We start from the raw sequence: 13,519 nt of genomic DNA, 5'->3' as shown, positions 1-13,519 counted from the left end.
GTGGTCGGGGCCGAGTGCCCGGCCGACCCAAACCTCGGGCGCCAACTCTGGTTTTTGGGACTTGGAATGTCACCTCACTGGCGGGGAAGGAGCCTGAGCTGGTGCGGGAAGTTGAGAGATACCGTCTAGATATAGTCGGGCTCACTTCCACTCACAGCTTGGGTTCTGGAACCACGCTACTCGATCGAGGGTGGACTCTCCACTATTCTGGCGTTGCCCAAGGTGAGAGGCGGCGGGCTGGTGTGGGCTTATTAATAGCCCCCCAGTTCAGCCGCCATGTGTTGGAGTCTACCCCGGTGAATGAGAGGGTCATCTCCCTACGCCTTCGGGTCAGGGAACGGTCTCTCACTGTCGTTTGTGCTTATGCGCCTAGCGGCAGTGTAGAGTACCCGGCCTTTTTAGAGTCCCTGGGGGGCGTGCTGGAAAGCGCTCCCACTGGGGACTCTGTCGTTCTACTGGGGGACTTTAACGCCCACGTGGGCAGCGACAGTGATACCTGGAGGGGCGTGATTGGGAGGAACGGCCTCCCTGATCTGAACCCGAGCGGTGAGTTGTTATTGGATTTCTGTGCTAGTCGCGGTTTATCCACATAACGAATACCATGTTCATGCATAAGGGTGTCCACCAGTGCACTTGGCACCAGGACACCCTAGGTCGGAGGTCGATGATCGACTTTGTAGTCGTTTCTTCTGACCTTCGGCCATATGTCTTGGACACTCGGGTGAAGAGAGGGGCTGAGCTGTCAACTGATCACCACCTGGTGGTGAGTTGGATTCGATGGCGGGGGAAAAAGCTGGACAGACCTGGCAGGCCCAAACGCATAGTGAGGGTCTGTTGGGAACGTTTGGCGGAGGCCCCTGTCAGAGAGGTCTTCAACTCCCACCTCCGACAGAGTTTCAACCAGGTCCCGAGGGAGGTGGGGGACATTGAGTCTGAATGGACTATGTTCCGCTCCTCCATTGTCGGTGCGGCGGTTCGGAGCTGCGGCCATAAGGTCTCCGGTGCCTGTCGCGGCGGCAATCCCCGAACACGGTGGTGGACACCGGAAGTAAGGGATGCCGTCAAGCTGAAGAAGGAGTTCTATCGGGCCTGGCTGGCTCATGGGACTCCTGAAGCAGCTGACAGGTACCGACGGGCCAAACGGAGCGCGGCTCTGGCAGTCGCCGCGGCAAAAACTCGGGCTTGGGAGGAGTTCGGTGAGGCCATGGAGGAAGACTTTCGGTCGGCCTCAAAGAGATTCTGGCAAACCGTCCGGCGACTCAGAGGGGGGAAGCGGTGTTCCACGAACACTGTTTACAGTGGAAGTGGTGCGCTGCTGACCTCAGCTGAGGATGTTCTCGGGCGGTGGAAGGAGTACTTTGAGGATCTCCTCAATCCCTCCGACACGCCTTCCGTAGAGGAAGCTGAGGCTGGGGACTCGGAGGGGGACTCGTCCATTACCCTGGCTGAAGTTGCTGAGGTAGTCAAAAAACTCCTCGGTGGCAAGGCTCCGGGGGTGGATGAGATCCGCCCCGAGTTTCTCAAGTCTCTGGATGTTGTGGGGCTGTGTTGGCTGACCCGCCTCTGCAGCATCGCGTGGAGTTCGGGAACGGTGCCTCTGGACTGGCAGACCGGGGTGGTGGTCCCTCTTTTTAAGAAGGGGGACCGGAGATTGTGTTCCAACTACAGGGGGATCACACTCCTTAGCCTCCCTGGGAAAGTCTATGCCAGGGTACTGGAAAGGAGAATCCGACCGATAGTCGAACCTCGGATTCAGGAGGAGCAATGCGGTTTTTGCCCTGGCCGTGGAACACTGGACCAGCTCTATACCCTCACTAGGGTGTTGGAGGGTTCGTGGGAGTTTGCCCAACCAGTCCATATGTGTTTTGTGGACCTGGAGAAGGCATTCGACCGTGTCCCTCGTGGCATCCTGTGGGGGGTGCTTCGGGATTATGGGGTTTGGGGCTCGTTGCTACGGGCTGTTCGTTCCCTGTATGACCGGAGCAGGAGCTTGGTTCGCATTGCAGACCTGTTCCCGGTGCATGTTGGACTCCGCCAGGGCTGCCCTTTGTCACCGATTCTGTTCATTATTTTTATGGACAGAATTTCTAGGCGCAGTCAGGGAACGGAGGGTGTCTGTTTTGGTGGCCGCGAGATCTCGTCTCTGCTTTTTGCGGACGATGTGGTCCTGTTGGCTTCATCAAGTCAAGACTTGCAGCGTGCACTGGGGAGGTTTGCAGCCGAGTGCGAAGCGGCGGGGATGAGAATCAGCACCTCCAAATCCGAGGCCATGGTTCTCAGTCGGAAAAAGGTGGATTGCTCCCTCCGGGTTAGGGGGGAGTTGCTCCCTCAAGTGGAGGAGTTTAAGTATCTTGGGGTCTTGTTCACGAGTGAGGGAAAAATGGAGCGGCAGGTCGACAGACGGATCGGTGCGGCGTCCGCAGTAATGCGGTCATTGTACCGGTCTGTTGTGGTGAAGAGGGAGCTGAGTCGTAAGGCGAAGCTCTCAATTTACCGGTCGATCTACGTTCCTACCCTCACCTATGGTCATGAACTCTGGATCATGACCGAAAGAATGAGATCCGCGGATACAAGCGGCAGAAATGAGTTTCCTCCGCAGAGTGGCTGGGCGCACCCTTAGGGTAGGGTGAGGAGCTCAGTCACCCGGGAGGAGCTCGGAGTAGAGCCGCTGCTCCTCCGCATCGAGAGGAGCCAGTTGAGGTGGCTCGGGCATCTGTTCCGGATGCCTCCTGGACGCCTCCCTGGGGAGGTGCTCCGGGCTTGTCCCACTGGGAGGAGGCCTCGGGGCAGACCCAGGACACGTTGGAGAGACTATGTCTCCCGGCTGGCCTGGGAACGCCTTGGGGTTCCCTCAGAGGAACTGGAGGAGGTGTGCGGGGAGAGGGAGGTCTGGAGTACTCTGCTCGGACTGCTGCCCCCGCGACCCGGCCCCGGATAAAAGCGGAGGAAGATGGATGGATGGATGGGAAAGAGCATATTTTAGATTTCCAAGAATTCCTTTTGCAGAAAGTTACAGTATTTCAGTAAGGGTTTTGTATGTTGTTAAAGAAAGTACACACACACACACACACACACACACACACACACACACACACACACACACGCGCACAGTCTGAAACCACTTGTCCCGAGCGGGGTCGCGGAGAACCGGAGCCTAACCCAGCAACACAGGGCATAAGGCTGGAGTGGGAGGAGACACACCCAGGACGGGACGCCAGTCCATCACAAGTCACAGCAAGGAGGACTCGAACCCCAGAACCCACTCAGGACAAGCGGTTTTTGACGATGGATGGTTACTAAGCTTTGTTGGAAGCTTATTAATTAAGAACATTATTTTTGGAAGCATTCTCACTTTACAGCTTTTTTCCCCAACCGAGTGCCTAAAACTTTTGCACGGTACTGTAAATCACTGCAAAAAACCTTTCTCTTACGGGAAGCTTCAGAGCCAGTAGATGAGTCCTCTTCGGAAGTATTCACGTCCTCCTCGTCATTGTCGTCCGTGTTGTCACCCTCTTCCACCCAGCGGCCCGGTATAAGGGCGGCCGAGTCATAGGATCTGCACAGTGGCCCCACAATGTGTGTGATGAAGGACTCCTGGAGCTTGGCCAGCTGGGGTGCTGAGCGGTCCATGAAGGGGCTGATGGGAAGTCCCAGGCTGGCCTCCTCATCACCCTGCAGAAGCATCACATCACAGCATTTGCTTTGAAAGGGAAACAACACTAGGGTAAAGTAGCTACAAGGCATAGTCACCTGTCCAGCTGGTGACCCATAGCGGCAACCTTTTGGTGCCAAGACTCCGTGTGCAAAGACAAGGGAGTCTACCTGCAGGAGTCCACTGAGGGAGGCCTCCGCTACTACATGAGTTCTGCAATCACCATCATGTTTCGCGAAGGATCATGCATCAAACACGTCGAACATCAAAGTTATCTACAGCAACCGAGCTGTGTGACGACACCACCACCATCAGAGACTCATACGCTCCCGGTGCTACAGTAACCTGGTTTATCCTCGTCTGTCAAACCCTCCACCCTGCTTTAATTTCTCCATGGGACTCTGGAACTGCCAGTCTGTATTTTGTATTTTCCCGCAACTGTGGCCTGTGTCCTGTCCTCTCTGTCACTCCGCCGCATGTCTCTGATCACTTCTTCATTTCCTTCCAACCCTGCCTCGCCACTAATCCCTCTCTTTTTTCTGCACCCATTGTCACCTTCCGCCGCAACTTAAAATCTCTCTCGCCTTCCTGCCTTGCCTCTGCCATGCTGTCCGCTTTCCCTTCTGCTGCACAATTCTCAGATCTATCCACAGACGATGCCACTAATACTTTCCTCTCTGCCCTATCTTCCTCCCTTGACTCTCTTTGCCCACTATCTTCCAGACCAGTGCCACCCCATGGCTGACTGATACATTATGCCGTAACAGGAACAAACTTCGGGCTGCAGAGAGACGATGGTGAAAATCCAAGACTCGCCTGGACCTGGATGTCTACAAACAACTCTTAGCTACTTTTCACTCTGCTGTCTCCTCAGCTAAAACCACCATCTTCTACAGCAAAATACAGTCTGCAACTAAAAAAACCACACACTCTCTTTGCCACCTTCTTATCCCTACTGTGTCCTCCATCGCTCCCTCCTCCTTCTTCTCTCACTGCTGATGACTTAGCTTTGTTTTTCAGAGACAAAGTCAATGCAATCATGGACAAATTCTCGGCATCTGCCTGCCTCGATCATGCTGGACCTCCCTGCAAAGTCAGGCTCTCCGAATTTAAGCCACTGTCAGAAACTGAAATCTCTGCTCTCAAGTGGTCTGGCGGGGCTCCGGTTCTTTTCCCCTGTCTCTCTCAACTGGTGTCCCACAGGGCTCGGTACTGGGTCCTCTGCTCTTCTCAATCTATACCTGCTCCCTCAGCCCTGTCATCGCCTCCCATGGATTCAACTATCACTGTTACGCTGATGATACCTAGCTCTTCCTCTCAGTTCCACCTGGAATATCAGACATTTCTGCACACATCACTGCCTGCTTGTCGGACATCTCTGCCTGGATGTTTGATCACCACTTACAGCTCAATGTCTCCATAACAGAGATCCTTCACCTCCCAGCTGGCTGTCTTCCTGTCAGGATCTCTTGATCAAACTGGACAACTCACTCATTTTACCTACCTCCTCGGTTAAGAGTCTGGGAGTGATGATTGACTCAAGTCCATTTTTCTCTCAGCACATCAAAGCCACAACCTGGACCTGCAGATACATCTTGCATAACATCCGCATGGTCTGTCCTTACCTCACAACATATTCTGCGCAACTACTTGTCAAGGCCATGGTGACATCCCTTCCTGCTAGTGCCATTAAACCTCTACAGCTGATACAGAATGTTGCTGCCCACATCGTGTTTGATTTGCCGAAGCATTCCCATATATCTCCTCTACTCGTTTCGCTGCAGTGGCTTCCTATAGCTGCCCGGATCCAATTTAAGACCCTGGTTATTGCCTACAAATGCATCAGTAGAACTCTCAACTATTTACAAGACTTGATAAACCGCTACACCCCAACCAGACTGCTTCTCTCTTCCGCACCTGCCCACTTGGTGGTCCCATGCCCGAAAGATAAGCCACAAAGGTTCTCAGTTCTGTCTCTGTTGTGGTGGAAAGACCTCACCCTCCCAAACAGAACTGCTGATTCTTTGTCCACATTTAACAAGGGTCTTAAAACTCACTTTTACCAGACTCACTTCACCCATGATCTCTTAATTTCATGTAAGGTGTAAATGTTCATGCCCGTAAGATATACATGTTCATGATCATGCTCAGATCAATCCTTTACAGAGTAATTTGTGACATGATGTGCACGCAAAGTGCAACAAAAGGAAAAAATGTAAATTACGGACTACTCTTACTGTGTTCCACTCAACAGCCAGAGTAACTCTGTTCCCACCACTGTTGCTAGGCAACAGAACACCTCCCTAAAACAGCTGTTTCTCACCGGGGTTGAACACATCCCTAAAACAGCTGGTCTTCACATGTTGACCAGTGGTGGTTTGTTCTTTAGTCACCTGATGGACCAGCTCTCATAGGTTCACTGAGGACCATGAAAGCTGCAGTGTCATCTGTTTGCGGGCTGGACCTGGCAACAGTCACTGTGATGGACGGTTGTTTCAACGTCTGACGGGTGTAAATGGCTTTGCCGCCTTCATTAAGTCTTGTGCTGCAGCGACCCCGGTAAGTCAGTGTTGTGCAAGCGGGTCTACGATATGTCAACGGAAGGTCATGCGGCGTCCCAGGGGTGGCACCTGCTCATAGAACTCGTTGACGATGCCCTCTGTCCACTGCAGGTGGAGCTCCTTGCATTTGAGGGGTCCGTTGACATCGGCCAGTTTGATGCACATCTGGCACACCAGCAGCCGGTCATTCTCGTTGGACCAGTCGATCCCCGAGCCCACGTCGTCACCCACCTGGCACAGGGACACTGTCACAGGGTGCTCACCTGGAAGTGATCCTCAGCTTTGTGCATTCAGTCTGTGGAGCAGCGCTTCCGAAAGACCAGAAAATTTTTATGAAGCAAGGTAACCGCGACATGATAACCAGCCCGGTGAAACCTGGTCAAGAAAAAATTGATTGAACTGTACTGAAAAAAAACAACTACGACTTTAAATTCAGTACAACAGCACTGCGGTCGACCCTCACATTGTGGTCCGCATAAATCCGATCTGCAGCCCAGCACCGAGAGCTCGTCTCTGTGGAGAACCTTTACCTTTGCATTGAACATGGCCAGGAAGTCAAAGTGCTTCTTCAGGTCAGTTGCGAGGATGGCCTCGATGACCAGGAAGCGAAAGCGCTTAAACTCCACGTGGTTCAAGTTGGCCAGGAAGTTGTACTCAGGCCGCGACATGAAGAGGCTCCATGCAGAGGCAGCGTGATGGTTCTCCAGGACCGAACGGTCGTTGTAGAGCACCGCCTACAGGGATGGTGGACATTCAGAGTAAAAACAAGTTCCCTTCCCGACACAGGAAGTCAAACAGCAGACTGACTGGTAAGTGAACAGTGTCCTGTTCTGTAGGTTCAAACCCCAGTCCACTGGTCACACCGAACCTCCATGGCAATACCTTACATGGCCTCAAGGGGGACCCCTCACTCATGCACAGAACACCTTTGCATACAGAATGGAACATGACACACTACCGTCAACACACATGTAAAATCACACACACCCCAACCATCCTGGTAACCATGCCAACCTAACACATACACCATGCTACCTCTACCAAACACGCAGTTGAATGTGTATTCATCTATTGCACGTACTTCATCTGCTGCTGGTGTGTTTTTAATTTATTTCACCTTTGCTTTACCAAGACTGATCCTGTAGGGATTTAAAAAAATTATTTTGCAAAGAAGTCCTGGCAGAAGTCTCACACTAAAAACTAAATGTTTAAACTAGACAAAAGACACAGAGAAATGAAGAGGACAATAACACGACGACACTGTGTTTCCTTCCTTAACCTTTTGTCTGCATTATTCCATAACGACACTACCTTTAGACGACCATGACGGTCTAGGGTGCGACCACAGCATTTTGGCCCAAAAACAGTGTGAGTTGTGACTTCGCGGAATTCACCCCAGAGATGCCTGGCTGTGCTTGGTGAGCGGTTCGGTCACCTGGGGGGCGTTGGTGGCCACCAGGAAGGCATTGGTTCTCCCGGGGTGGTCGTAGTCGTGCATCGCGGCTGCTACATAGAGCGCCATGAGCTCCAGCGCCGGGATGAGGTTCGACAGGCAGCCGTAGCCGTCCTGGAACGCTGCGCACACCTTCGAGACCAGGTAGCCCGTGCGGCCTTGGGTGAGAGCGTTGTCCGAGTCTGCATGGGTGCAGGGATGTGGGAGCAGGTCACAACACTCTGAAAGAGCACACTAGCATTTGTGAGCCACAGAAGGTGGTTAAAACAAGTGCTGGTCATTGCCCAGCGGTGGGGGATTTATAGCCCATTCCACTCCACACCAAAGTGGCCTAATCATCTAGCGCAAAATGCACAACTGACTGGGGGGAGGAGCCGCTTCGGACCAGTTCATTGAAACAAGTCAGGCAATGTGTACCGAAGTCGCTGGCGGAGCCGTGATCGCCAAGGCCGGGCAGGCCGGGCACAGGCTGGGTAGTCAGGTACCAGACCGCGTGCAGCACGTCTGTGGCGTGGATCCGGTTGTGATCTGGAGGAAGGGACACGCGTGGCGGTAATACCTGATGGAGCCACCTGGGTGCCATTGGCTCCCTCTAGTGGTCATCACTAGTAATGCAGCACAGCGAGAACGTACTGTGGTAACACGCTGTGTCAACGCTGGAAGTCACTGTATTCGACTACAGTGCTCATTTCTTTACATTTAAAGACAGCTTTTTAAATTTAAATGCAGTGCAACAAGAAACAGCCTGTGTGGAGATCAGGAGCGTGAGTTCGCCCTACTGTCACACTCACATGGTATGTCCCTGTAGCCGCTCTCCAAGGCGTGGAAATAGTTCATGAACTCCTGCACGGGAATCCTGAAGATCTTAAAGAGTCCTGCGTCTTCAAAGAGCCTGTACGAGACCTGAGACACATGATGTGGTCAGAAATCAAGAGAAGAACACGTTCTATTACGAGACTGCACTGACACAGCGAGTAGCACCGGTGCCTCGCGGCTCCTGGACGGTGCAAGTGGACGTAGGGATGGGAGATGGAGCAGATGGAGCAGATGGAGCGCTCGCTGTTAGGGGTTATGACTGAACTTAAAAGTCATGTGAAAAGGTTGATGGGAGAACCCTCGTAAGTCCAGGTCATCAGAATTCACGTGTCGAAAGTGCCGGACGGACAAATAAAGGGTTAGGCTCAGGCTCTTGGGTCAGAGCTCACGGAATTCCATTTGGAGACGAGACACCGAGACCCGGCTCACCTGGCTGAGGATGCGGCCGCACTTGCCCTGAGTCTTCTCCACCAGGCTGAAGATGGGGAAGTTCCAATTGCTCAGCTGGCTCATGAGGGGGTCCAGCGTGTCCATCACCAGGGGCTCAGGGGCCAGGATGGCCTTGTCCTGGGGGCCACAGATAGGGAAAACAGTCAAGGTCACACTCAGGGCAGCAGACCTACATACTGTACGGTGCAAGTCGTCTCCCCACTATGAAGGTAATTCTTTCCCGAAAACCCTTCGTCAGGTGAATTCTCATAAACCGAAGATGTAATTATTGTTAGTCTCAATTTTTTGTGTTACCGAGCCCCAAAAATTGAGACTTATTTATGCTAAAATATCACCAAATTCCATTAAAATGGATGGAGTTACCGCAATAGTGAACATTAGACAATAAGTAACAGTGCAGTTTTACTTCATTAATTACTCTGTAATACTGTAAGACTGTGTGCCTACACTCGTTCACCTCTTTCGTACCTATTATGTACTGTACACTTAATAAACACACACACACACACACACACACACACACACACACACACACACACACACACGATGATCAATGTGTGCATGTTATTTGAAAGAACCAAAACAGAAGAGTTAAGACGAAAGAAATCAATGGAAACAGAGTAAATGAAGTGACACTCAGTGGACAAGTGGACGTGGCCGGACGGTCCAAACAGTCCATGATCACAGATTATAACAGGTGAAACTATAAAACAAGGGCTGATGGGGATGAGAACTGAATGCAGCGGGACACAAACTGTCACTGAGAAGAAGAGCTCTGGTTTCCTCTCAGCTGCCTGCCATGTAGAGGTATTAAATGAAACTCCCTTAAAAGTCAAACTCTTGCGCAATGGAGTCTGAATGTATTTGAAAAAGGATCTATGCAAGTTTCCGGCAACAGCGTCGACATGTTTGTTTAACACCGTCAATAAAAGTGCTTCACGCTACTACGCCACTATGGCATTCTGGGAAAATACATATGCTGTGCAGTCCGGAAAGAGGTTACTCAATATTTCAATTTCCGGTGCTCGGGGACAATGAACAAGCGTTGAGTTCGCTGCCCTGGGCTGATGTGCTTTCGTAGGTCGGTGCGGTCGAACCACGGTCCCGAAAGAGCCAAGTCCAGCGCCGTTTAGCTCCAGCCGGGCACCGAACCCCCTGACTCAGCCGTCCTCGCCGAACCTCTTTGACTCCCTTCGTGACGTCCTAGTGGTGTGAGGACATCTAGCAAACCCCAGGGCCACAGATGAAGACCCCTGTCGCAGGTGCAGCGCCCCCGTGGAACGTGCTATAGAGCATGGTTCGTACCTCTGGGGTCATCAGGGGGTGCAGCAGGATGCCTTCGGACCGGAACTCCAAACAGCCTTCTCTCGACCCGTCATCTTTTTGGCCGCCCCCTCGGTCCTCTTCGCTCTGTGCAAAGTCGCTGCCGTTGCTGTTGTTGGTCTCGTGGGTGCTGTCGTAATCCGACGACGTCATGGCCGGATCATCTGAGCCGCGAGGGGGATGGGGGGGGTCATCGATCACCGATCACCCATCACCCATAAACCACCAATGGGTAGGCTGCCCCAGCGGTACAGTCACAGCCTCATTAATGTCTCGGTTGGGGACATAACCGGTATGGTTTTCGTTAGGAAACAGTAACACATAACTACCACGGTAAGAAACGCACAGCTGGTAGTGTAGTAGGTAGCGCTGCTGTCTTTGGACCCAAAGGCACAGGTTCAAATCCCATTTCTAGGTATAGTACCCTTAACAAGGTACTTACTCTAAACTGCTCCGGAAGAAGTACCCAGCTGTATAAAGGGGTAAATAATCGAAAGGTGCTTTGGAGAAAAGTGTCAGACAAGTTCATATAAATGTGCTGAAATGACACTGTACACATTAAATATAAACACCAGAGCTATCAAATTAAAAAATATGACACCATAATAATAATATATAAAAACGTTCAGGTGTGGGGGGGGGGGGTGTGGTGGTGCAGTGGGTTGGACTGGGTCCTGTTCTCCGGTGGGTCTGGGGTTCGAGTCCTGCTTGGGTTGCCTTGCGATGGACTGGTGTCCCATCCTGGGTGTGTCCCCTCCCCCTCCGGCCTTACGCCCTGAGTTTTGCCGGGTTAGGCTCCGGTTCCCTGCGACCCCGTATGGGACGAGCGGTTCAGAAAGTGTGTGTGTGTTCAGGTTTGGTGAGGGAAACGTGAGTTTTTATAAATATGTACTGATGAGCAGAGTCCCTAAAGCACGTTGAGCGAACATGGTCCAAAAATGGGCATGGGCAAGCGTCCTTGTCCGCATGTGACGTTAACCACGCAACGACTGTACTTGCCTGGGGAGGACAGAGGACGGGGATCTGATACCCCGTCAAACTCGACTCGCCACTCACTCTTCCAGCATGGTGAACAGAATAAACTAGAGCTGTGAGGAAAGGGGAGGGACTCTGGTCACGTGACCCACTTACCTGTCCTGCACATCCTGTCTCCTCCGTCTGTCGAACCCTGTCCATGGCTTAATGCGCTGTAAGGTCTTCCACAGCTGTAGACAGGACAGTTGTCAAAGCTTAGACAGAGGAAGACATTGTAAAGAAAATGTAAAGACAATATGAAGGCAATGTGAAAACACTACGAAGACAGCGTAAAGACAGCGTAAAGACAGCGTGGAGACAAAACAGTAGGAGGGATGGAGGACCAATGGAAAGCAGGGAGTAGAGTGCCCCCTAGTGGCCAGCAGGCAACAGGCGCAGGGACAGCTGTTACCTGCTGCAGAGCAGTCCCGCAGCGGACCAGGACTCGGAAGAGGCCGGCGCACTCTGAGTATGGGTTAAGGCTCTGTGGATCTGCACCGATGGCCCCCGCCTCTCCGCCCAGTCTGCCGTGTCAGGGAGGTCAACGGATGGCGCTTTGCTGGTGGGACTGGCGACTGGCGACTGGCCCGGCGAAACGAGAGACAGCATGCCGGACGGGGGGTAACCTGTGGGGCGAAGGGCCTTGTCCTCGTTAGTCTCGGGAGGATTACAAACGCGGCATCATAAACCACGTGTGGACCAGGGTCACGGTGGTCCGGAGCCTATTCCGAAAGCCTGTGCGCAAGGCTGGGGCGGAGCGAGTACACCCTGGCTCCAGAGCAGGGTTACCACACACACCGTGGACAATCTGGCACCACGGATCAACTTAACTTTATGTCCTTGGACTATGGGAGGAGGGACAGACTCTCTAAAACAATCTTTTACCCCAGTAAACACCCCAGTATTTCAAAGGAGCCACACGGGTTCGACACATTGATCGAAGGCTATAAAGAGGAGTCGTAAACCGCTGCACCACCCACTGGCACACACACTTCCACACACTCGAGTGTCACAGTTTCCCAGTAGCGTCACTTACAAGCCGACACTGTGCTAAACACGTCTCAGAGGGTCCCCACTTTCATCTGTGAATAGGAAAACTTTCCTCCACACACACACACACACTGAATGCTACATTGTATAACAGAGATTTGTTTTTACAAATCCATTCTGAGAGAATTACAAATATAAACTACAAAATAAGTGAGTACAAAAGTGTTCAGCCCTTTAGGTCAAGGGGTGCTGTTTGGAGCAGATGGGAGTGTAGTGGTTTGAGCTGCTGCCTTGAACCCAAAGGTGACAGGTTCAAATCCCACCTCTGGCTGTAGTACCCTTGAGCAAGATCTGTACCCTCCAGTATAATTATCCAGCTGTACAAATGTGTAAATGATTGTAGGTACATTAACAGTATAAGCTGCTTTGGAGAAACATTTCATATAAATGTAATCTTTGTCCCCCCCCCCCCCCCCTTCCTTGGACAAAAACTCCAGAAAGTGGAGCTGGAGGTCATGGAAACCTGAACTCTGGAACTGGTACAACACCGTGTTTTCCTGCATGGTCCCTCCTCTGGAGCCCCTCCCCTTGAGAACCTCTGAAGGTTAATTGTTGTGGAATAAAAAGCAAGCGTTGGCCATTTCCTGGAGGGACTCGCCCTGACCCGTCTCCAGCCGAAATACCTCGCTAGAAACGTAGTAAAACCTGGGATCGCAGGCCAGGAAATGGTTGGAGCTCGAAATCATGGAGCGGCAGGGAACCCACACGTAGGGGTGGGGGGGCATGGGGGCTCTCACACGCAAGGCCAGGTGTGGAATAACCCTTAACCCTTACAGCCATCCCTGATCGGTTCCCGAAATCAGCTCGTCATGCACATTCCCGTAAGGGGATTGATTTACTGTTATTTCCCGTGGTAAATAAATGACAGCGCCCAGGATGAGAAACGTCACCTAAAAGTCAAACGTCCAAATGTGGGGAGACTGTTCCACACACACACACGCACACACACAAACACGCAGGGCATCACCTGGTCTGTTCTGCCGGACGGAGCCCAGGTGGTTTGTGATGCCAGACAGCGCGTAGGAGCTGGACACGGACCTGACTTTGCTCAGCGTGGAAGAGCTGTTCCACAGGTCGACGCACCCGGAACTGGAAGAGATCGGGGTCGACACGGGGTCAGAGTGCGCACTCACACGCAAAATTACTCACACGCATGTAAAAGATGGGCAGAGTGATGAGCGCAAACACACACATGCCGCT

At 52.3% G+C, this 13,519-nt stretch overlaps 1 protein-coding gene across 2 annotated transcripts in view; it reads right to left on the bottom strand.

The window, feature by feature from the left end:
• Nucleotides 1-13,519, bottom strand: part of LOC108931430 (cGMP-inhibited 3',5'-cyclic phosphodiesterase A-like) — a 62,677-nt gene that overhangs the window by 5,462 nt on the left and 43,696 nt on the right. Inside the window, exons 5-15 of one of the 2 annotated variants that reach the window (XM_029249713.1) lie at nucleotides 13,287-13,408; nucleotides 11,682-11,895; nucleotides 11,387-11,484; nucleotides 10,238-10,419; nucleotides 8,912-9,049; nucleotides 8,458-8,569; nucleotides 8,084-8,194; nucleotides 7,649-7,848; nucleotides 6,744-6,947; nucleotides 6,283-6,444; nucleotides 3,432-3,672 (exon numbers count right to left, since the gene is read on the bottom strand). In XM_029249713.1, coding sequence (XP_029105546.1) covers nucleotides 3,432-3,672; nucleotides 6,283-6,444; nucleotides 6,744-6,947; nucleotides 7,649-7,848; nucleotides 8,084-8,194; nucleotides 8,458-8,569; nucleotides 8,912-9,049; nucleotides 10,238-10,419; nucleotides 11,387-11,484; nucleotides 11,682-11,895; nucleotides 13,287-13,408 — 1,784 coding nt within the window. The remainder of the gene's footprint in view (nucleotides 1-3,431; nucleotides 3,673-6,282; nucleotides 6,445-6,743; nucleotides 6,948-7,648; nucleotides 7,849-8,083; nucleotides 8,195-8,457; nucleotides 8,570-8,911; nucleotides 9,050-10,237; nucleotides 10,420-11,386; nucleotides 11,485-11,681; nucleotides 11,896-13,286; nucleotides 13,409-13,519) is intronic. The other variant, XM_029249714.1, reaches the window with a different exon arrangement.

Source organism: Scleropages formosus, chromosome 2 (assembly GCF_900964775.1).
Source record: "Scleropages formosus chromosome 2, fSclFor1.1, whole genome shotgun sequence".
Taxonomy (NCBI): Eukaryota; Metazoa; Chordata; class Actinopteri; order Osteoglossiformes; family Osteoglossidae; genus Scleropages; species Scleropages formosus.
This window is presented reverse-complemented; position numbering and strand designations above follow the sequence as displayed.